Below are 23,493 nucleotides of genomic sequence, written 5' to 3' on the forward strand. Positions count from 1 at the left end.
GAGTTCTAAAATGTTACAAGTAGGGGTGTGAATTGCCTCGTACCTGACGATTCACAGGTCACGATTCGATTCGATACCGATTAATCCCGATACGAATTTATAAGTCGATTGTTGCGATTTTTTTTCATTCAAATTTAGAAAATACTAATCAGTAAGCTTGTAGAGTGTAAGATTTATATGAAAATGTATTATTTATTTATCTGAAATTTCAGTCTTATAGAGGTTGTAATCTGTTTCATGTTTGAACAGCATTAAAATAAAATATTAAGGCTTAATGTTCCGTTCATATAACATTCTTCCATGCTCAAGGTGTGAATCCTAAAAAAAAAATAAAATAAAAAAATCGATTTTGCCTATTTATTGAATCGATTCGAGAATCGCGCGATGTAGTATCGCGATATATCGCCGAATCGATTTTTTTTAACACCCCTAGTTACAAGTGACAATTTAATAGAAGTTGTGCCAAGCAGTGCTTGTAGAACATGGCAGTGCTGTTTGGCTTCATGACTGAAACACAACAACTTCTATTTTGGATTGAACTCTTTCTCAATCCCCATTTTATTTTTAGTACATTATTATTTTTTTTTTTGTATATCAGATACAACCTCATCAATGTTTTTACTCGTTTTGCGTTCACACTAACTTTTCGTTTCGTGATGGAAATGTGGCAAAGTCACATGTACTTGGAATTAACTTTTCAAAAGACATCGAAACATGGATTTTCCACACTACATTTAGGTATTTTTTGCGTACCTATAGCAGAAGCAGACTGCCAAACAAAACACAGTTGAATGTTAAAGTCAAACTCATTCAGTCTTAAAACTGATCATGTTTTTTCTACATTTGATTTTGCAAAGATTCAGGCGTGATAAACATGGATGCTTTGTTGTCAAGCTTTGACTGAAACATTTCACCTGTGTTTTGATGGTTGGCCTCCTTCTGTGGTAGCACTTCCATGTAAGTGTCAGTTTTCAAAACAACCCCCTCCTCCAAACAGGCAGGGTGAACCCCTATCCTTAACACAGTCCCTTTTCACCACCCATTGACACAGTTGTCAGGGGAGGCTGTTGCCTCAGCTGTGTGCAGTCCAGCTGCAGTCAAAGCACTCGCTTGGACTACCGTTAACCCCAAGCTGACTTAGCAGAACTGACCGGCGGGTTCACAGTTATGAAGTTACGTGACATTATTCAATTCACCACATTGTTCCCACATGCGTCAGAGGTCAGAGTGGCCTTTAGGATCCTGTAATAGCTCACTTAACAACTTAGGGAGTTGTGTAATTACAGCTCCCGTCATTTTAGGTAGGTGTGTCATTTTGATGTACAGGCTGTTTATTTTTTGGCAGTTCACTATTTCTCTTGAAAGCTGATTGTTTTTTTTTACCAACTCCTCTTCTGACTGCATCTTCTGCTACCTTGTTGATTACTACTCAGGATCCTAATCTGTCATTGTTTTTTATTTTTTTATTTTTTTTATGTCTAACAGGACTGCTGTGTGTATGAGATGGAGGAAAAAATCCTAGAAGTAGTAAGTATCCTGGATGTATCTGTTTTTTTTTCTCCTGCTTTAATTTCAAATGATAATTATAGGAGACAACACTTTATTTAAAAGGGTCTGTTTGAATACAAAATTTTTATTTAGACGTTGCATGTTATATCTGCAGCCGGTTCATTGTTCTTCTTGGATAGTTGACAGGTCTAATGTATTGCCAGTGCTCTTGCAACCAGGCCATCAATCAATGAACGCTTCCTTTTGCAGAAAGTCTACAGGCTCTAGGGCAGGGGTCTCCAAGTTTGGTCCTTGACAGCCCCTATCCAGCCTGTTTTCCATGTTTCCGTCCTTCAGCAACGCTGACTCTAATGATCAGCTAATCAGCAAGCTTTGCAGAAGCCTGATAACAAGCCCGATCATGAATCAGGTGTGTTAGTGGAGAGAAACATGGAAAACAGGCTGGATAGGGGCTCTCGAGGACCCAACTTGGAGACCCCTGCTCTAGGGGCTTTCTATAGCTCACTTTCACTATTTCAAGCAGAGTGTCCAAAATACAACCAAATTGTACACATTGTTTAATAGGACATAATAAGGACATTAAAAATTGGTCATTGAATTGATAAGCCAGGTACCTTCTAGAATTGATTACTTCAATCAGTCCTTCCTACTTGGCTATTGCAATGCAGTCCCTGAATGCTCTGAGCACACTGATACATTGACATGATCTATTTAGTCCTCAGATTAACTCATTCACTGCCATTGACGGAAAAAAGACGTCAAATGATGCATTTTTTTGATGGTCTGGCAATGAATGTGTTAAACATGGATTTTAACATTGTCAAAAGTCGCTTTCATGGTGGCTTGCTGGTAAATCAGCGCATTAGAGGCATGACAGGAGAGCGGGGATTTATTCACCTGTCCCTATAAGACAGAACTGACTGAATGTGTCTCAAGTCTAGCTCTGTGCACTTATATAATTTGATCTTTTCAATCATTTGACATATTTTGCTTGTTTGTTCCTTTTACCAGTCAAAGATTTTGAACAACATCTGTGATCAGACTGTGAGAACCACCTCTGACCCCCTGATGAGCCAGTCTGCCTGTTTGGAGGAAGTCCAGCTGACCAATATCAAACCTGGTGAAGGACTGGTAAGGACTGTTTCATCTGACCCTCGTGTACGTCCCCCTTTTCAACATGGTCATCACCTTACAAAGTGCATTTTTTTCTCTGTGTGTGTTTCCTCCTAGGGAATGTATATCAAGTCGACATATGACGGCTTACATGTCATTACTGGAACCACAGAACATGTAGGTATTAACACAGCAACCCATGCATCTCTCTCATCTTTCTCCTCATTTCATTTCACATCTCCTCCTCCAGTAATAAAAATACACGACTTGCAATATCTTAGGGAGTTTCTAACAGTTCGTGCCTATGAAAATTGTTTTGTTTTGCACGTCCACAAACAGCCTCTGCAAAAGTCCCACCTTTGTCGACTGACTCATGCAAGGCAGTGACTCAGGCGCCAGTATCACTGCTATGTATGGATCAGTTTGCCTCCAGTCCTAATTGTGAATCACTATCTGAATCATCAACAGTCCTGTTTGTCGTGTGTGTTTTCACATGATGCGTTTGTTTGAATTGAATCTGATTGATTAAAGGTACAAATAACATTATACGGTCTGAACTAACGTAACGGATGAGCCGCCTGAGCAACAGGCGAGCAAATGAGACACAAATTCACCGATTGTGTTTGTTCTTCAGTCCCCTGCCGACCTGACCAGGAAGATCCATGCTGGTGATGAAGTGATTCAGGTCAATCAACAGACAGTGGTGAGAATATTACTTGGTGTAGTTTTATGTATTCGTATTACAGTAGTTGCTATTGAGCAGGGGCCAACAACCTTTACTGTCAAAAGAGCCATTTTAGGCCAAATACACAACAACAAAATCTGTCTGGAGCCGCAAAAACTTTGAACATTGTGAGAAACAAAATGATATGGACATATGGTCTTTTTCTGCCTCTCTTCTTCCTTTTTTTGGACATTTTTGTGGCTATTTATTTATTTTATTTTATTTTTTTACATTTTTTTTCTGTGTTTTTCACTTTCAATTTTTTTTTTTTACATTTTTGGCAATTTTGTGGACATTTTATGTTTTTTGGGGGGGATTTTTTTCTTTTCTTTTTGGACATTTAGTAGTTATTTTTTAAATCTGTTTTTTGACTTTTTATAATTATTTTTTTCTGATTTTTTTTTTTGGGGGGGGGATTTTGTGCACATTATGATTATTTTCGGGATTTCTTCTACTTTTTTTTTTTTTAACTAAATTTTATGACTTTTTTTTTTTTTTTTGCAATTCCAAAGACAATATTTTTGGTAATTTTCTGCCTTTATTCCTTTGTTTTTGACATTATATGGCTTTTTGAACGGTTTGGTTTCTGCCTCTTTTTTTTTTTAAATTTTTTTTCTAAAATTTATGGGCATTTTTTTGTACATTATACTGTAATTTTCCTCTATTTTTGGACATTTTATGGTCACTCATTGCACATTTTTAGGCATTTAAGAAAAACTTTCATCTACCTTTCGTCTCTTTTTCAGGCAACATACAAATTTGGACGCTCACATTTTGTAAATATTTAAAAAAAAAATCTTTTAAATCACTAATTCATTTAAAGAATATTTTATCTTAAAAAAATAAAATAAATATGTAAAAAAAAAAATATATATTAATTTCTACAAATTATTTTTAGCGATCTACGGGGTGCCACGGGAGAGGGACTAAAGAACCTCGGGTTGTAGACCTGGTTGTAGGTATAGAATTATGAATGATGTTAATGAAACCGTGTGTGTTCTATTCCTGTAATCCAGGTGGGTTGGCAGCTGAAAAACCTGGTCATGAAATTGAGGGAGGATCCCAAAGGTGTGTTCCTCCTCTTAAAGAAGCGACCCACAGGAACAACAGGTTTTACCCCCGCCCCACTCAAGAACATGCGCTGGAAGCCTCCCGTACCTCAGGTACATAAGCACTTCCTCCTACGCATATCTAGTCATTATCTTTCAATTATCAGCTTTTCACCGCCAGAAGTCCAAAGCAACAAGCCCAGACAAGTCTCAGCGAGGCTTTCCGAAGAGTTCAACGCTCTCGTTTTCCGTCATAAATGGCACAGTCATGTGATTCATTGTGGGAGATAAAACAGCCATGCTGTCGTGTAGGAGTCTGCTCAGATTGTATCTGGTTAATTGGAAACAAATGTCCGGGATGTTGCCATCAAAATAAATCATACACTCACAAATGTTAAGTGACAGTGTTTTTTTTTTTTTGTTTGTTTTTTTCTTACGAGTACTGTAGATGCATTACAGGCATTTCTGCACTTCAATCTCCTGAAGCAGATAACAAGACAACAAAGCTGCTGTGAAAGTGGGTGACCGAAACTCGAGCTGCGGCTTTGTCAGATTGCTCGGCCTCAGTTTTAGTCAGACAATGAGATAAGAGTGTTTTGCAAAAAAAAAAAAAAAGGCTTTCATCAAACAAAGGTGACCACTGTCAACATGCCCACAGCATCTTGTTTTCGGGATATCGGTGTTGGCCATCTCAGTTTATGTTTTTCTCAGATGAGGAAAACGGGGACTTGAATGCTTTGCAGTGTTGGATGGATATACTTGGCTTCAGTTTCACTTGCAAGAGCGAAAGGAAAAACTCTTCCTAGTCAAAAAATGGTCTTTGTTCTATTTAGAATTTGTGAACTTTTGTTTATTGAATGGCTTATTAACTAGGGATGTAACGATATCCAAACGTCACGATACGATATTATCACGATATGAAGTTCACGATACAATAATTATCACGATATTGTGGGGGCGTTGGCGATATTTAAAAAAAAATCACAATATTGTAAAAAAAAAAAAAAGAGCTCATACTAAAAAAAAAAAAAGCACAATATTGTTCTTTTGTACATAAGAGCAATGCATATAAACCACCTACAATCTCTAATAACAATATTCAGGCACTTACTTGCTGATGCAAGCACGCATTGATCGCTTCACAAGCAAATTCGGTTCCCCTTCATCTGACTATTAGAATAGATTTTAAACATAGAAGGCCAAAACATCCCTAATGCAAATTAAATTGCACTAATAAATTAGCCACTAGAGGGTGCTAGAACTGCACATTTTTTTTTAACAAATGTGTTCCTTTTAAATATTGTGAACATTACGACGACGATATTGTGGCAGTTTTAATATCACGATATAGCCCTTATGGTGACGTCCCTATTATTAACACAATATTAAAATAACTATTGATCATTTGTAAGTGTAAAATGTGCATGGTTTATATCGTTTAACTCGTTTTGCTGTCTTTTCCTCCAGAACAATTCCTGTTTGATCCGAACCCAGTCCCCCTGCAACACAGCTAATGGATCAACCAAAAAGGAGAAACCAGCAATCCTGGATTTTTACATCCCGCCTCCCCCTCAAATGCCGTACACTCCAAGGTGAAACTTCTCTTTTGTGCATTAGTTAGGGTAGTTTGATGCAGTGCAAGAAGGCATGAAGGTGGAAGCTGCTTCGAATCTTGGTTAAGGCCTTAAAAGTAGCCTCCTTCCTTTTAAGTTGCTGCGGCCTGACATTCACCTCCTACAAGAATACGCTGTTCTGCTTTTTCCCAACCCACTCTGCTCCCACAAATCCGACCACCATCCTGATGCAATGACGCTTATCTTCCTCCTCCAGGGAGATGACAACATGTTCCACGTTTATTTAAATAATAGCGAGACCGATATTTTGCATCACGTCTTTTTTTATTTTTTTTCCACATACGAATCAGGCTTTGTTTTGTGCTGTTAAAAATATTCCTGCACTGTTTGTACTTGTGTTTGCAGAGAGGGAAGAACGGACGCCTTCTCGAGCTTTAGTAAAAGGCCAAAAGGCTCCGAGTCGCCCAACTCCTTCCTGGACCAGGAGAGTAGGAAACGTGGTACCATCGCCGATTATGACAAACTAGGTGTGGGCTGTCCAATCGACGCCAATGTGATCCAGCCCAGAATGAGGGAGCACAAATCTTCTCGGGGTTTGTACATTTTCATCTTGTATGCATTTCCTATACATCCCATGAATACAGGTAGGACTCCGGATATGAGACAATTCCACAAAATTTGGTCTGCCAACTATTATTTGTTAATTACAATTCATATATATTGGCTAGTCAATCTATGCCAGCAATATGGCAAGCCAATTAAATTAGATGGCAGAAGGTACAATAAACCTGTCACCAGTCATACAACAGAAAAGGTCAAGTATATAATTTGTACTTTATGTTGATGTGAATATGCCCAGATTTCACACAATTTTCAATGATCATTATTATTTCAGCATTCACACTTTTTGTGACATTTTTGTTTGGGGGTGTGTCATGAGATATTTCTAATGTAAAATATGTATCTTGTCTTAATAAAGGTTGGTACACACTGCATTCATTATAACAGATAATACAGTAGTTGATAAAAGTGATCATTTTGTTACGAAAAAAAAATTTCAAGCGAAAATGAAACGAAAACTAAAATAGAAGCCATTCATTGAGGCGATGACAGTAACTAAATTGACTGACAATTTCATCAATGAGTAAAATTTAAACAAAAACAACACAGTGGCGAAAATTCAGTCCAATCAGGATGAAACCGCTCAAATTGTTCACTGTACTTTATTTAATGTTCAAACATGTTTCCTATTATTGTGCAGTTGTAAGATTTTCATTTCATTTTATTTGAAAGGGACAATGCACATTCATGAGCAACACAAGTTGTAAATATGCCAAGATTCTAGCAGCAGTTGCTAATTTGCATCTGCAGTCCCCTATAAATACATTAAAATACACATCACATAGCAATACAAAATCAAGATCAAACAAATAAGAGCATTAAAATAAAACAATAGAATACCATAATAAGACTAATCTCAGGCAATTAAGCACTTTTTTTTTGTTATTTAGGTGAAAACTAAGTTTTAAGACAACATTATTCTCAGTTCAACATGTTTCATTGAAACAAAATTTAATAAAGACACCGTTGTTATTTCTGTATAAAAGTTGAAATTATACTAAAGGAAAATATTGGCTAAATTGTCTATTTAGTCGACTAAAATTGCTCATTTCGTCGACTAAAATCGCTCTTTATTTTCATCAACTAAAATTAGATTAAAACAAAAATATGATCAGATGACTGACTAAATTATGACTAAAATGTTATTAAAATAAAATTAAAAATTAACTAAAAATGTCCTTGTCAAAATGAACGCTGGTGGATAAACCTGTTGTTGTTTTGTAGGTAAGCCGCGGCCTGTCTCCATGCCTGTGGATACTTGTGTTGCAATCGTCGACCCCTTTGCTAAGCCATGGACACAGAACAGGAAAGGTATTAACAACACTCTCATTTCAACATTCTAACTTATTAGGAAGCTTTTAGCTGCTTTGTTCTGCTTGCGTATTAAGCTGTCCGTTCATTTTGCTATGACGCACGCGTTTTGTCGTCAAAATTGTTCAATGGACTGTACCGCAAAATAGAAACGTGGCTTTATATGTGCTAAAGATGAACGTGTTAAGAACGGTGTCGTTCTGTGAAGGCGAGGACCTGCTGTACAGATACCTGAGCAACGAGAGGATCCCCACCATCGCCGAGGAGGTGGCGTCAGCGTCGCAGCCCGCGTACTTGTCCGGCGGGGAGCGTCGGCTTGTCAGAGTGGACCACGTCCGAGGCAGCCGCTACTACTCCAACTCCGACCTCCACAACAGCGCCACCATCCCCTACCAGGAGGACGTCAGGAAAGCCCCCGCGGCCGCCGTCTCCAAGCGCGCCACGGCCGAACGTTCGCTACTGGTCAGTTGGATCACGAGACTTAAACTGTTGACTCATTGACGGTCCGCTTCCCGTTCCCGTCTCCCTTACTTTTGGTGCCTTTCATGTTTTCAAGTCCGGCTGTTTTTTTGGCGGCAGCTTGCGGCTCTCTTGCACTCTCTCGCCAACTCTGTTTCCCTGGTGTTGCCTACCACTACCAACTACTACTCATCCACCGACCCTGCTTTCGTAGTACCAGGATCCGTCATTAAGATGTTTTGAATGGTGGCCCGATGAGTCAATTTCGCGCCAAATTCAATCATGCTTTACCGTTGTTACAATATATAAATCGTATATTGTGTTTTAGAACTTAAAAGCTATTGAACACAGAAAATTCTATTTTGAATCGCTACGGATGTAACGATATCCAAACATCACGATACGATAATTACCACGATATTGTCGGCGTGTTGGCGGTATTTAAATAAGATCACAATATTGTAACAAAAAGAGCTCATACTCAAACAAAACAAAATAAATAAATAAATAAATAAATAAAAACCAGCAGCATCTTTGAAGTTAATTGCCTTCAATTAATGCAAAAATAGCTCACCAGTGATTGGACACTGTGTCTTGCTACGAAAAATTAAAGCAGAGGAAGAATATCAACATTTATTTACTTGTAAACTTAACATGGCATAATGTACCAATTTTCATATATTTTGTTAAAAAAAATAAAAATAAAATGTGTTACATGAAAAAAAATGCTGTTTTTATTTCTCCAAATACTTCAAATAAGCACATTTTAGAGCTGTAATCTTAATACTTTTAATACATTTTTGCTCATATCGGCTCATGCCTATTAATAAATTTTCCCGGTGCGTCCGTGAAAACTGCTCCTCGCTCTGCAGTGCGCACAGATTTAGACCAGGCATGCCAGAAGAGCTACTAACAAAAACATTTTTTGTCATCCAGCATAATAAACGTATCCTTTAGATATACATATGACTGTTAGTATAAAATGTAAATTCATGTAAAATATTGGGATACATATGTATCGCGATACGTATCGCGATGCGTATCGTGAGGTTGGCGGCAATACTTTGGGGCACTCTTGGGCTCCAAATTCACTTTGAAAGGTAGCGAGTGGCCGCGGGCCATTGGGCCACCATTAATGTCGAACCCTGAGTACTGTACTTACTCCATTACATCCTCGCCACTTTAACCCCGACTACAACTACGTCTCATCTTGCCCTCAAGATAATCAGGTTAGGATACTTTGCTGTCTGTGAACCCAAATGTACATATTAAGTTATGTCTGGCATTACTTTGGTCATGTTCTATTTACGTACAGTAAATAAGTTATAAAATAAATTAATGGACTCAAACATCGATTTTTGTTAACGCAACTGTGCATGTATGTTTGTTTTTTCAATTTTTGTGATAGATTAGCTACTGTCTTATTATTTCTCTGCCGATGATTGCCTCTTGTAAGCTATGCATATCCTTAAAATAATCGTTTTGATTGTCACTTGTGGACATTGCTGCCTCGTTTGGTGAAACGATATTTTCAACGCTGTCACTAACAAATATTTGTGTTGGGTTTGAAAGCTAAGTTTACTCTGGAATTAAGTCAACTCATCCACGCAGCTGGATAACCATAATCACTGGCCTTCTTAAACCAAGGTGATGGTGTTGAACCAATCTTTTTTTTTTTTTTTTTTTTTTTTTTTTTTTTGTCTACGCGGGTCAAATTACTTTGTGCTAGCTCGTGCTATATGGAAAGACTACGGATCACATCAGACAGTATTGTTTCCAAGTAATGTACTGACAGGGAGGTTCCGTTATTGCTCGATATGCCTTTTTGTATGTTTTGCATCGCATTTTATTAAAAAGTGCAGTTTGTTTCAGTCATCTTTCGTATTGTCGTTATTTTACCATTGAGTGTGGAGTTACTGCTTCAAGTCGAACTATGACTGTGTGTTCTATGCTAATTTGACTAAAATCTTTTTTTTTTTTCTGATGATCTGTTTCGGGTCTCTGAGGTCTTTATTGGCTTTCTCACTGCACGTAAAAGCCGCACCAAACTATAGAGCCTTCTGCCTTTCTGACCTTTTGTGACCCTCGCTTGTGTTTTTCAAGCATGTGATGTAACAGGATAGCTAATGTCAAGGTGTGTGACAGATGTTGATGATTATGGATGCACCTTCTTCTTAAACTCCAGCTGGTGGACCCATATGCTCAAAGCAGGTTTACCACGAGGAGCTCTTATTTCTACACATAGTATGTTGTCTTTTAAACATTTTTTAGGTGAGGGTAGGATTACACCGCCCTTTTTCCACTGATAGCTTGGCTTTCTGCTGCACGTGTTTTCTAATCTTCTCTGTTTCTCCTTCCGTCTATCTGGCTCTTGCCCATGCCTGCAGAGCTAGTTTCCTGCAATCTTCAATAATGTGCACCCTCTGAAGGCCTGAGGTTTGCCTCAATACCACCCGCACTCCTTTTAATCCATCGTTCGCTAACCACTAACTCGTTGTGCCTGCTCACATCGTAAACATCTGCAAGTGAATGGTATGTTGATTTACAGCTGCTGGAAGTGTGAATTACAGTTATAGAAAAAAAAAAGTATTGAAAATGTCCAAAATACTCCATCTTGTTACTACAATTAAAGTGGAAGTTAATTCATTTCAAATTGAACATAAAGCATGAACTTTTTTTTTTTTTTTTTTTGTTATGTATCGCAGGGGCCCGACTGGCACTCTAGCAGGGACTTCCTGAACCGGTGAGTGTCATTGTGCCCACTTTTTTTTTTTTTTTTTTTTTTTTTTTTTTTAATTAACACAATGCATTGTTCAGCTCATAAATCATATGTCAAAAAGGAGAGGCGGGCGAGCCTCATTTTCCTTCATCAGTGTGGAATCAGTGGGTGGGCTGCTTTTCCCACGTGGGTTTTTTGACACAAGCAGGTGGCAAGAACTGTTGGGTGGCAACATTGACAGATCAGGGGTGGAATCATTTGAGGTGTTTAAATTACAGCATATCAAGTCAGGGGATTAAAAAGTGAAAGTTGTTTAATGAACGATTGAGCGTTATGCGTCATCGTCTGGCTCTTAAACTTAGGGAAGTGAAAAATCAAAGAAAGAAAGATGCTACTGGCTTTTGAAAAAGGAGAGACACCTATACTTATTAATAGTGCAAAATGTTCTGATTTTTGGAAATACTAAAATGTTTAATATGTCTGTTTATTATATTTTTGACAGTTATGAATGTGCAAATGTAAAGCATTGTGACCAGATGTATCAAATATGGCACAAATCAAAAGTCATATGTGGAAGTTGATTTTCCCCCCCCAAAAAAATAAAAATGTTCAAAAGGACCAATAAATACTCTATTTACAAAGAAACAGAATTTTCTCTGATATATTTCATGGTTCAGGCTTTATAGGATTAAGTTAGCAACATTTAGGAAGCTAACATAGCACTTCCTGTTAGTGCTCTTGAAACCACTTCCGGTACACACTTTAGCAACATGAGCATGAGCATTTAGCAACCTTTACGATTTCACACAGCAACAAGCACGCTGAAAGAACATCAGATAAAAACCGTCGTAACAAAATATTGTGGTGAAAACAGACTATGGCTAATCCTAGCAATGTGTTTGCGCGCACGTGGATTAGCTTGACATGACTTACTGGCTAAAAATGAGCACTGCCAAACAGGGCTGGACTGGCACAAAAAAAATAAAAAATAAAATAAAAAAATCGGCCCTGACATTTTGACTCAGGCCCACCGCCCTAACATGTAGTTTTGCCACTGATGTTTACTGATGTTTCACTTTGCTATCTAATATCTATTACGGCTGGGTTTAAAACAAAAATCAATCAATATCAAAATGGCTTTTCCTGTTCATGCCTGATATCGACAGAAAATAATTGAGAAGCACTGAGCTACGGTAACCAAAGGCACTTCTTGCTGATTTCAAAACTGACCAACAGTGCTAAGGAATTTGCTTGACGGGCCGGAAAAGTCGGCCATAAAGCAGCATGGCCCGTCGGGAATACTCTCGGTGCTCCAGATTAGCCAATCCTGACCTGGTTCCCTACGATATTTTTTTTTTTTTTTTTTTTTTGCATGTCTGTAGGAATGTTTGTCCAAGCCCAAGGTCACTAACGTTGGACCTGAGTTCATCCCAAAGGTTTTTCATGGGTCATGTTTTCCCCCACCAAACTCAACATGGACCTTGCTTTTGTGCACGGGAGCACAGTGATATGAACAGAGGTTGAAAAAATGTTTTGTTGTTGTTAAGAAATGTTAGTAGGTGTTAGAAATGGGATTGAAGGAAGGTTTGGTCCAACACCGACCACGTCCGTCTGCCACAGATGAGATGACGACATGTGAGGCTCGCTCTTTCCTCTCCATTTCGTCATCCGTGACACGCGTGTCTCGTCTGCTCTCGGTTACAGAGCCCGATGAAGCGCGACTCCCCACGTTAACGCCATGATCGATGATTCAAGTCACCCCCCCCCCCACCTACATGCTTCTATTCTAGGTAGCAAAAACATCACAGCCAATTTGTCGCCCGCTCAATCACATCACATGACTCATATTTACAATAAATAGACGGATGTGATGCTAATTGGTTGACTCGTTGCTGTGGGAGTGAGGTGGCGTTTAGGAATACACTACAAGGTATTTGTTAAGGCCAGAGGATATGATTGATGTAGAAAGTAATCAGCTGCCACCATCATTTTCGTATGGAAATGAGCAAAAACAAATGACAGCACGTTTAATGCGACGCTGCACTGGTTTCTTTCTGATGTCACCTGTCAAACGCATCGACTTGGTTTGGCTCTGTGAACGACGAAAAAGCAGACAAACGCATCTTCATCGATTTAATTCTGTATGGCTGAACAGTAATATCGAAATAAAAACATTGACCGTGAACCCCAAAAGCTCATGTATGAACTTGACATCAATGAAAACAAATTTTTGCTACAATTATAGTTTTAATTCATTTTATAAATATTACATTTCTGTTTATTACTTCTTTTTTTTTTTTTAAATTGGAAGTCAATCCAAGAATATTCTTTATTAATGTTCTTTGCTCATTCACTAGTCAGTCTGATTAATATTGTGTTTGTGGAATATGAATTACTATAAGCAGCAAAATCCGCCCACTTTTATCCATCTCTAGGGGCGGCCATTTTGCCACTTGCTGTCGACTACAAAATGACATCACAGTTCCCAAGTGCTCAGGTAACAACCAATCACAGCTCAGCTTCGGAAAACAGGTGATCCGTGATTGGTCGTTACCCGAGACCTGCGCAACTGTGATGTTGTTTTCACTCGACGACAAGTGGCAAAATAGCCGCCCCCGTGAGATGGATGAAAATATTCCACAAACACAATACTAATCAGAATGTTGTGTTTAGACTAGTTGGGGCACATAGAGAATATTATTGTAAATATTTTCTTGGGGAGGGCGGGTTGACGCCCCTTTGTTTTTAATAAGCACTCATTTTTATTTTACTTTGGTAACAAAAATATTTGTTCATTTTTTTTGGTTGACTTTTTTGTTGTTGTTAGTTTTCATTAGCTATATATAATAACCTTGATGGGAAGAGGGAAAGGGATAAAGGGAGTGAAACGCAGCGAAATAAGCTAACATTTTTTTGTTGCCTTAAATTGCAGGGTGAGGCCCGTCTGAGTATTTTCAGCTTTGGGAACCCATGTTGCTATGGCAGTTTTGCCAAACGCATTATCAAAACCACTGGCGCATTCCAGCATTAAATGTTTTCCATGGAATCTGTCATCTGAATCCGTCCGTAACGGCTTGTTATGAGAAAATCACAATCTGTACATGCCTGAGTAAGATAGGTGACATTACATGTATTTTAATTTCATTTTAAATTCTTCTCTCTTCTTGCAGGTATAATCAACCAAATATACGATCCTGGTCCTTTTCTCAAGCTGTAAGTATACTGCCAAAGTAGTGCATTTGCTTTGTGCCGAGATTTGTGATGTCATGACCAAGCTTGCACACCCTCCCCCGTTAACACAATCTTTTGCTCTAGAAGAATAGCCTCTCTGTTAGCACACTCTCTCACAAACACGGTTTCGGGTCAGGAAGGGTGTGGAGTGGTGTCGGGGGGGCGTGGGGGTACATTAGATAAGTGCCGTGACACTTCCCAGCATGAGTCGTGATGGGAGATTGAGCGCTACAATGGTGTGACCAATCAGAATTCTCGGGAATCCTGAAGGGCTCACAAAACTCAGATGCACACAAATGCTGCTATAAATCAAGATTAAGTTGTATGCTGACACTTAAAAAAATAAAAAATAAAAAAAATGTACAGGAATGTGAATAATGTTGAAATGGAACGCTTGAATGGAACATACTTAAAATGAGCCAATTTTAATCAAGCTTCATTTGTGCTGACACAAGAGGCCTATTGAAGTTGAAATGAAGTCTAATACAGGACTCGGGACTGTATCGGTTTTGTTTACTTCGTCCCAGCAAAGACATAAAGTGCTTTACACGGTTACTTGGATCATGGGTGCCTACAAAGCAACAACTGTTTGGTGTTAGTTAGCCATTGAGTGGATAATAAAATGTTATTTTGGGTCAGCTTTTAATTAGCTTTATAAACTCAAAGCCAAAAAAATATGGTTTTACAATACATACACGACTTCCTGTCTGTTCTTTTTGGAGTTTCATGTGAAGTTTACTTATAAAGTACAGCAATACAAATGCAGTCAAATACATTTAAACGGCATCTAATATATGTTTAACATTTTCTAAAACCTGAATAGAATTTTTATTTTGAAATTACTTTAATTATTTTGACATTTCCGCCACGTTTGGTTTGACTTCCTCTTTATGCGTAAAGCTTTTTACCCTGCAGCGACATCCAGTGGCGAACTATTAAGGTCCCTCTTTGAGACATGTGGTGTCCAAAATTGGAGTAGAAGTTCATTTTTAAATGTCATTATATTAAAAAGAACTCCATCTGATTCACCTTATTTCACTGCAAGTTAACCAGGGCCCGGCAAACCAGTCGAGTTGACGAGTATTTTATTCGGTCGCCTGACCTGACAACAACAAGGCCTTTTTAGCTTTCAGGTGTTCGACATGCTCGCCAAAGTTTGGTCAAACTTTGAGCAGAGTTTTCGGGCTGCGCTTCATTCGTTGACAATATGGTGGCAGGTATGGTATGTTTAGTAGTTAATTAACAATTTTACACTGCTTTTGACGCGTGAGATTACATGGGCGACGGGTGAAATTACGTCAATTATTGTATTAAAGTATTTTGATGGTATTTTTTATTTTTTTGACAACCTCTATAAGACGTAAATTGTGTACCTTTCGAGCTAGTAATGATCTGAGGAAACAAACAAACATACTTGAGTTTTGTTTCTGTCGAGCTGAGTGAGTTTGATGTTGCAATGATCGCCCACTGGCGGCTCAACTAGCTCATGACATCCGGAAAGGATGCAGCAACCGCTGCTGCTCTTGTGCAACATCCACTCAAGTTTGCTTTAGTCACTGTGGTAAAGCGGTAAGACTACAAGAGGATACTGATACTTGAATTATGAAGCATTTTTAACAGGTATGAGTCATGTTGTTGTCTTCGTATTACTTCGACATTATTGCAAGTGTATTTTTGATATTTTATTTAAAAACAAAAAAAAAAGTAACATTTGATGTAATGAGTAATGACAATAATACTATGGGATGTTATCAATACGTCAAGAAGTGTGTTGATTGTTTTTTTTTGTTTTTTTTTTTGTTTTTTTACATTTTTTACAGAATGTCTTTTTTTTGAGGATCTTGTGATCTATGTTACATTCACTTGACATCTTTAAAATGAGGAACTCAAGTTTGCTGAGGAAGTGAGTCAAATGGGTGCTTTGATTTCTCAATATGTCATCCATCATTGACGTTGATCGATTGAGGAATACTAAATGCTTTGCGTCTTGACGTTATCTAATAGAGTGATCACTAGCAAGTTGGCAGTGTAGTGTTGAAACGAGGTGCGAGGATACTGAGGAGCGTTGAGGTGCCTTGTGCGTCACATTCTGCTGACAGTGCAACTTGAAAGCTGTGAGTTAAGTCAAGTGCTACTTTTGAGATATATTTTCCCCCCTCAAATGTCTTTATTTAGTCGGTAATGGTTGTTAACATGACTGTCGGTGTATGTATCTTGTTTTATAAATTACAAAATTATAATCAGTCATGGCAAATAAATGTATCTCTGGTGTATTTGTTTTTGTGCGTATGCTGTAATATGCATAAACCGATACAGAAGCTCACGTTTTTCATCTGCTTTTTGGAAATTATTCAACTTTGTAATCCACATGGCAACATTCTCCTTCTGTATACTGTGCTGTTTGTTTATGGGGTCGTCTGGCATTATTGTATGGTTTGGAGGATGTCTGTGTTTTGCTGAATGCTCGTTTTTACGACAGTACTTTCAAATATAGTTTCTCTTTCTGCCTATTAATCAGTAAGATGGTGATATTTTGTGTGCTTTTTGTCTTCTTGACCAGGCGGCTTTCCCCATATCAGTCTCACCCTCAATGGCTGCTGATGATTACAACCCTGTAAGTTATTTTGTTATATATTTGTGTGGGTGTAAGTACTGTCTTTTGATTGGCAAATTTAGCTGGACCCAATTAAGCTATTTTATTGATCACCAAGCAGGCCCAGAGTTTTGTGGCAAAGTTCTTCTTGTAATAGCTTTAAATATGCTGACAATTTAATCTTATATGTTAAGTGTTGATATTATGAGAGAATATTTCAAGTTTTTGACTTGAAGAGGAACTTATAGAGTATCTAATTTGAAAGGTTAATGAGTTTTCTGGGTTAGAAAATAAATAAATAAATATATATATATATATATATATATATATATATATATATATATATATATATATATATATATATATATATATATATATATTTTAAGTCAATGCTTCTGTTTGTTTGTTTTTCTTGACTTCAACACATTTTGCTGTGTGTTTGTCTTCAGCTCCGGTTGAGAATTAATTTTTCATTTAACTTTACAAAAATGGTGTAGCTAGCTACTACTCTATCCTCTAAAATGTGCTCAAATATTGGTAGTGTACACTTTATTTGTAAGTGGAGCTCAGTCGAGGCATAGTAGAGGATCCTCATTTTATGTGCATGTTGCGCATGCGACGTGCTTGTGTGACAAAGAGAAGTCGAGGGCGAGAGAGTGCGCATGTGACGATTGCAGTGTGAAACAGGATGTTCCAGACGGCCTCTTCTTGTGAGCTGCTGGCTCTTTGGTTAGCATGCTCTTAAATTCGCTGAGTGACCGTCATATCAACTTTCGTCAATTCTGTGTTTCACTCCAAAAGGTCTCCCTGCGACACAAGTCCAAGAAGAAGAGCCGAGGAGGTAAGTCGTCTCGTCACCTTGCAGTTGAGATCAATTTGTCTGCCGGGGCAACTGTAATTTACAGCGTCTGGATAAGGCTTACTTTCATTTTGGGTTTAATATTAACTCATTAGCTCCCAAAAACGTATAAATACGTCATATTTTAAATGTTTTAAGTGTCCCAAAGACGTACTTATACGTTTTTGTGCCAGAGCATAGAGAAAGCTTTGATGCAGTCTCTCTACTGCAGAAAATGGTTGAGTGGCAGCAGAGTATAAGAGATCAACCACGCCATGTTAAAACAAGCTGATTTCCCCACAGCTCCAAGCAGAATTGTGAAAAACGATGAAACTTAGCTATGTTCTATTGCTAATTGCTGCACAGCGGAAACAGAAAGGAACATACTTTTTTTTTCCCTGATAAAAGAAGACTCTAATCTCTCTTTTGGTATGTTACATATTTTTATAGCAATAGAACATAATATTTCGCGGGCCTTGAAAAATCAGTCAAAATGCAGGAAGACACTTAAGTGAAAATGGTTGGGAGTGAATGAGTTAATTTGTAGAGCATTATTATACTGAATCAACAGTAGATTCATATTAAAAAAAAGAAAAAGAAAAAAGGCTGATGTGAACAGGTTTTAAACAAATATCTGTAGGCGTAATTTTTGCAGCCTATTTTTTTAGGTCATTGGAAACATTTGAATTTTCACACGTTGTAGAGTTCTCAAAGTGTGCTTACGTCTCATTGTGGCTTCTGTGTGCGTGTTTGTGCGCAGGCAATGGTGCGATGAGCAGGCGGCGGGTGTCAGTCAAAGAGCTGGGTCAGCCAGACCACCAGGGTTGGTTGTACAAGAAGAGAGAGAGCAAAGGCTTCCTCGGCATCAAATGGAAGAAGTTCTGGTTCGTCCTGAAGAGGACTGCGTTATATTGGTACACAAACCCGCTGGTGAGAATGCCGTTAATGTATTTTTTTTTTTTTTTTTTTACTCAACATGGATGTCCAGTTGATTGAGCGATTCACACGTATTGACAAATGTTGAGCTGCTTGGCGTAGTTCTCTGTGTACTTTCAGTTTTCATAAGTATATACAAAAATGTGCAGGTGTACCAAGTCATAGTTTGCAGCTACACTGCAGTCAGCGTAGATGCGTTTCAGCCTCGGCGACGACGCAGACAAGCACCGCTGTCTCCTTGTCAGCGTGTCTTCAAAACTAACGACCGTGCAGTATCACTGCGGTTCCTGAAGCAGATTCTGCTCGGCCGCGCGCTTGTTTTAGCCTCGGAAATGTCACCGAAACGCCGCGGGAGGAAATAGAAGAAGTCGAGGACGGCGGGTGGCTTTGTCAGGAAGTGGCTTAAAGTCATTTTCTCATCTTGTTTTCACTGTTGTTCAACGTTTGCGTTGCAGGCGGAGAAGGCCGAGGGCTACATTGACCTCACCAACTTCATGATCGACCGAGCCATCGAGTGCAAGAAGAAATAGTAAGCATGCATGCAGTTTGAATATTCACTTAGTTATAAAGAGGTTCGTTCCTCGCACATTTTTTGGACGTCAACTTCATGGAAATCGATTTTGTTTCACATCTCTCCAGTGCATTCAAAGCCTGCCACCCACAAGTTATGATGTTTTATTTTGCTGCTGAGAACCACGAAGAAATGAACTTGTAAGTAACAGCAAGTACAATCTGCTGCACGAAAAAAAGTTACTGCAAATGAAATGAAATGAAATCCTGCTGACTCATTTCTGTGTGCATGTGTTCCAGATGGTTGAATAAGCTCGGCCTTGCCTCCATTCATTATGAGCCCACGGAACAAGACGCAGCAGCTGGTGAGCTTCTGGATAAAACGAGCTTTAGTGTGACTATATGATTACAATTGGAAAGTTTTATGATCATTTGAAACACGTCGCTGACGAGGTCAATCTCTTTTTGCTAAAAATAATAAAAAGTGTGTGCATGACTGACCATAAAGCACAAATCTGTAATTTTGAGCTGTAAGGATACTTGTTTTCTTAAAAGAAATATTACGTAAATGTGTATGTATGTAAATAAAACTCTAATGGTTACAAACTTTGAAAGATAAACAAACATAAAGCGAATTAGAACGTACAGTGCACTTTACCTCGTCAGTGCAATTTTGAGTATCTGGAGGAGGAATAAAATCCAAAAAAAACTGACGGCATTTTTACAATCAGCATTTCAGTTTTAGCTTTAATTAGCATACAAAGCTGACTCAACAGATATATATATTTTTTTTTTTATCCCAAATTGTTCGCGGGTGTTATTCATTGATGTTAAATTATAAATGTTCCTGAACAGAAACGACCACAGTAAAGCACTCTGTAATGCTGGAGTGGATGCTGTCTTTATGACAGATGGTCGAATAAGTTTATGTGCACACATTTTTGAGTTTGGAGGTTACATTTTGCATGTGTGCCTTTATAGAGTGTTACAGTGAAGCTAGTGACCATGAAGAAGCAGAAACTACAGACATACCTCCACCACCATACTGTGAACAGACCCTGCGGGACGCCGTGGCTCCGTCTGGTCCTCCTGGTAGCACACATCAGGTTAGTGCCATGGCTTTATAGCAAAACTGGTCAAACTGAAACATTTCTCTACAATAATGTTATATGTGACCTTACTAGTCAAAACACGACATTCATACATATTACATTCGAGTTACGCGGCAAAATCCAGCCGTTTTTATCCATCTCGGGGCGGCCATTTTGCTACTTGCTGTCGACTGAAGATAACGTCAATGTTGTTCAGGGCTCAGGCAACGACCAATCACAGCTCACCTGTTTTCTGAAGGTGAGCTGCGATTGGTTGTAACTTGTTACATGAGACCTGAGCAAATGTGATGTCATTTTCACTTGACAGTAAGTGGCAAAATGGCCGCCTTCTGATATTGATTTAAAAAAATAAATAAATGTTGAATTAAAAAAAAAAATCTTTAAAAATATATATTTTTAAATCTTTAAAAATAAATATGATAAATGCAAATCTGAAGAAAATAAAATAGAATCACTGATTTACACTGCGTTTCATCCAAAAAGCACACTTTATTGGTATATTTTTCATCTTTATTCATTCATATTATTCACTATGATAATAAAGGATACCGGTAAATCAGGTTACCATGGTATCAAGGTTATTTTAGTTCACGAAAAAAAATTAAATTCAAAAAACAGTTTCGTTAACTAAATAAAATAAAACCGAAAATGTTTTTTTTAAAAAAAACGAAAACTAACCGAAAGTACATTTTATGTTTATAAAACTATAATTATAGCGAAAATGTCCGTCGTTTTAGTCTTTGGTAATTAATTTAATGCATGAGCCTTTGAGGGTGATTTTAAATGCGATTTTAAGTACGCTAATTTATTTTGATATTAACCTCCGGAATATGGACGTTTGAAAGTGTGTCACACGGAAGTGACGTCATCTAGCAAAAGCCAATAGAAAAGCACCAAAAGATGATGATGTTAAATATTGCACACAAGTAATACACATTTTTTTAACTAATACTGAAACTAACTAAAACTAATTATTTGTTAAATAACTAAAACTAATAAAAGCTAAAAGAACCACCCTGACAACTAATTAAAACTAACTAAATTTAAAAAAGGAAACTCAAAACGAACTAAAAGGAAAATTCCAAAACTGTAATAACCCTGCGATAGTATACAGTAAGTACACAGAAAAAGAAAAAAAAAAATGTTTCAGGGGTGATTTGGGTGGGGCCGGTAGTGACATTATACACGGATGTGTGTTATTGACATGACATTATGGTAATATTTTGGTTTTACAGGGCACTCTTCCTCCACCGTACTCCTCGGCGGACCCCAGCGAAGCAAACGGCTCACATTCCTCGCCCCCCAGTACGATGACGTCGCAGAGCTCGTCCGCCTCGTCTCTCTCCAAACAGCGCCAGTCCTGGTTGGACCTGGTCGCGCAGGTTTCTCCTGCTCCCGCAGGCGACGCGCCGGCGGTGTGCTCAGTCCAGGTGCACTTGCATCAACAGCCGCCAGGGGAGGAGGAGGAGGAAGAGGCGGAGTCGGCTGAAACGGGAGCCAATGAGGAAGGGGCGGCAAAGACGGATGCTTCAAGTGTTGTGGACAAAGGTGAGTTTTTATTTCAATGTGTTGTTGTTGTCGTGGCGATTTAACGAGCGGTCTGAGATGACACTCCAGCATACTTGATGAAAATCATGATGTGGTGTTGCAGCAGGCGATCAGTGTAACAGCGCTGATGAGATGGAGAAGCTGTACATCCACCTGAAGGAGGCCAGCCTGTCGCCAATTGGAGACCGCAAACCATCCACCAAACGGGAATTCCGCGCCTCCTTCGTTAAACGCTGCAAAAACCACACTGTCAATGATAAACTGCATCTTATCAGGACACTCAACAGCACATTAAAGGTAGGCCGTTTCCTTATCCCCTGCGATGAACTGGTGTTCACTGTGCTAAATTTTAAACACCAATTTGTTGCATACGTGTGACAAAACTGTGTCATAATTTCATAGTTTTTCCAATCTTTTTTTGGCCCCCCCATCCCAGTCAAAACAGGCAGACCTCCAGGCACTCGAGCAGGTGCTGTCCGACCCTGATCTGTCCTCAGTCAGGTTCAGAGAATGGAAGGAAGCCAATGGGACTTTGGTGCAAGAGATATGCGTAGCAAATGACCAGCAGGTGGCGTCAGAGGCCTCCCAAGGTGCCGCATCGGCCATTGCGGCTCCTGTGGCTGAAACCAGTTTATAAATGCCCGCTTGTGTCTTCTGTGCTACTGGCTTTGGTCACTCACGCACGCACACACTGCTGTTGAATTTTCAAGTGGGACTACTGTGGACTTTTAAGATCTTCCCAACTACGAAATGGATCTTCAATGAAAACTGTTTTATTCTATTCCTAAATGTAATATGTGCAGCCATTTTGTAACTAGCAGGTCACAGTACAATGTGAAATGCATCCTAGTATTATTTTAGTATTTGATTTGTAAGATTAGCGAATGTTGCATGTGATTGCTTTTTATGTTGGAATTTGTGTTTCTGAAAGATTATGTATGTGCGTTGCTTTTACATGGAAACTCTTGTTTTTTGTATGTGTGATATATTTAGATTGCGTCGTCATTTTTTTTTTATTTTGTTATTTTTATTTTAACTGCTTTCAGTCTTATTGGTGCTATGCACCGTCAATTCCTGTTACACTTTTTTTAAACAGAGAAGAATCTCTTCAGAACTAGTCTCCACTATGTCAGAGTAATTGTCATAAATCAGAGTGTTCACATTTGAAAGACTTTTAGATGATATAAAGGTTCTATGGTATTATTAAAAGGCGATTGTTTCAATACACTTAGTATTGACTCGTTTTCACTGCTGTCAATTAAACCAAACGAAACGCATAGGCTATTCAGTATTTTAATGCCCTGAAACACTGGCAGTGGAAAACTTCTGCCAATAATGTTGTGGAAAAACATCAAAGTCCAAGTCGCAATCAAAAATACAAATAAATCAAGGTTTGTTCTGCACTGACTGGGCATGCCCCAACCTTGTCAGCTGTTTGGCCTCCTAAAATTAATGGTGACTATGTAATGTTGGCTGTGACGTGTTTCAATGTCTATTACGAAACGCTCTACGTTGGTGATCTTGTTTGTATTTAGGTCAATAAAACACGACTGTAAAAACGGAATTATTTTCTGCATTGTTGTGAATGATCCATACAGAAACGTGGGAGGCGTAACTTGTAGTTACCTCAATGCGACGCTAGGGGT

The 23,493-nt window shown here is 38.5% G+C and overlaps 1 protein-coding gene across 5 annotated transcripts in view; it reads left to right on the forward strand.

The window, feature by feature from the left end:
• cnksr3 (cnksr family member 3) overlaps positions 1-23,411 on the forward strand; it is a 43,202-nt gene extending 19,791 nt beyond the window's left edge. Inside the window, exons 5-25 of one of the 5 annotated variants that reach the window (XM_077538734.1) lie at positions 1,486-1,527; positions 2,521-2,640; positions 2,740-2,799; positions 3,257-3,325; positions 4,363-4,509; positions 5,863-5,987; positions 6,375-6,562; positions 7,815-7,901; positions 8,110-8,363; positions 11,066-11,103; positions 14,250-14,292; positions 16,871-16,924; positions 17,705-17,744; positions 18,502-18,671; positions 19,133-19,206; positions 19,317-19,388; positions 19,488-19,552; positions 20,169-20,293; positions 21,535-21,847; positions 21,951-22,144; positions 22,284-23,411. In XM_077538734.1, the coding sequence (XP_077394860.1) occupies positions 1,486-1,527; positions 2,521-2,640; positions 2,740-2,799; positions 3,257-3,325; positions 4,363-4,509; positions 5,863-5,987; positions 6,375-6,562; positions 7,815-7,901; positions 8,110-8,363; positions 11,066-11,103; positions 14,250-14,292; positions 16,871-16,924; positions 17,705-17,744; positions 18,502-18,671; positions 19,133-19,206; positions 19,317-19,388; positions 19,488-19,552; positions 20,169-20,293; positions 21,535-21,847; positions 21,951-22,144; positions 22,284-22,484 (2,481 nt within the window). In that variant the 3' untranslated portion in view covers positions 22,485-23,411. Of the gene's footprint in view, positions 1-1,485; positions 1,528-2,520; positions 2,641-2,739; positions 2,800-3,256; positions 3,326-4,362; positions 4,510-5,862; positions 5,988-6,374; positions 6,563-7,814; positions 7,902-8,109; positions 10,236-11,065; positions 11,104-14,249; positions 14,293-14,502; positions 15,528-16,870; positions 16,925-17,704; positions 17,745-18,501; positions 18,672-19,132; positions 19,207-19,316; positions 19,389-19,487; positions 19,553-20,168; positions 20,294-21,534; positions 21,848-21,950; positions 22,145-22,283 lie in introns of those variants that run through there. The other 4 variants (XM_077538735.1, XM_077538737.1, XM_077538739.1 and 1 more) reach the window with 4 other exon arrangements.
• The last annotated feature ends 82 nt before the right edge of the window (positions 23,412-23,493 follow it).

Source organism: Festucalex cinctus, chromosome 12, assembly GCF_051991245.1.
Source record: "Festucalex cinctus isolate MCC-2025b chromosome 12, RoL_Fcin_1.0, whole genome shotgun sequence".
NCBI lineage: Eukaryota > Metazoa > Chordata > Actinopteri > Syngnathiformes > Syngnathidae > Festucalex > Festucalex cinctus.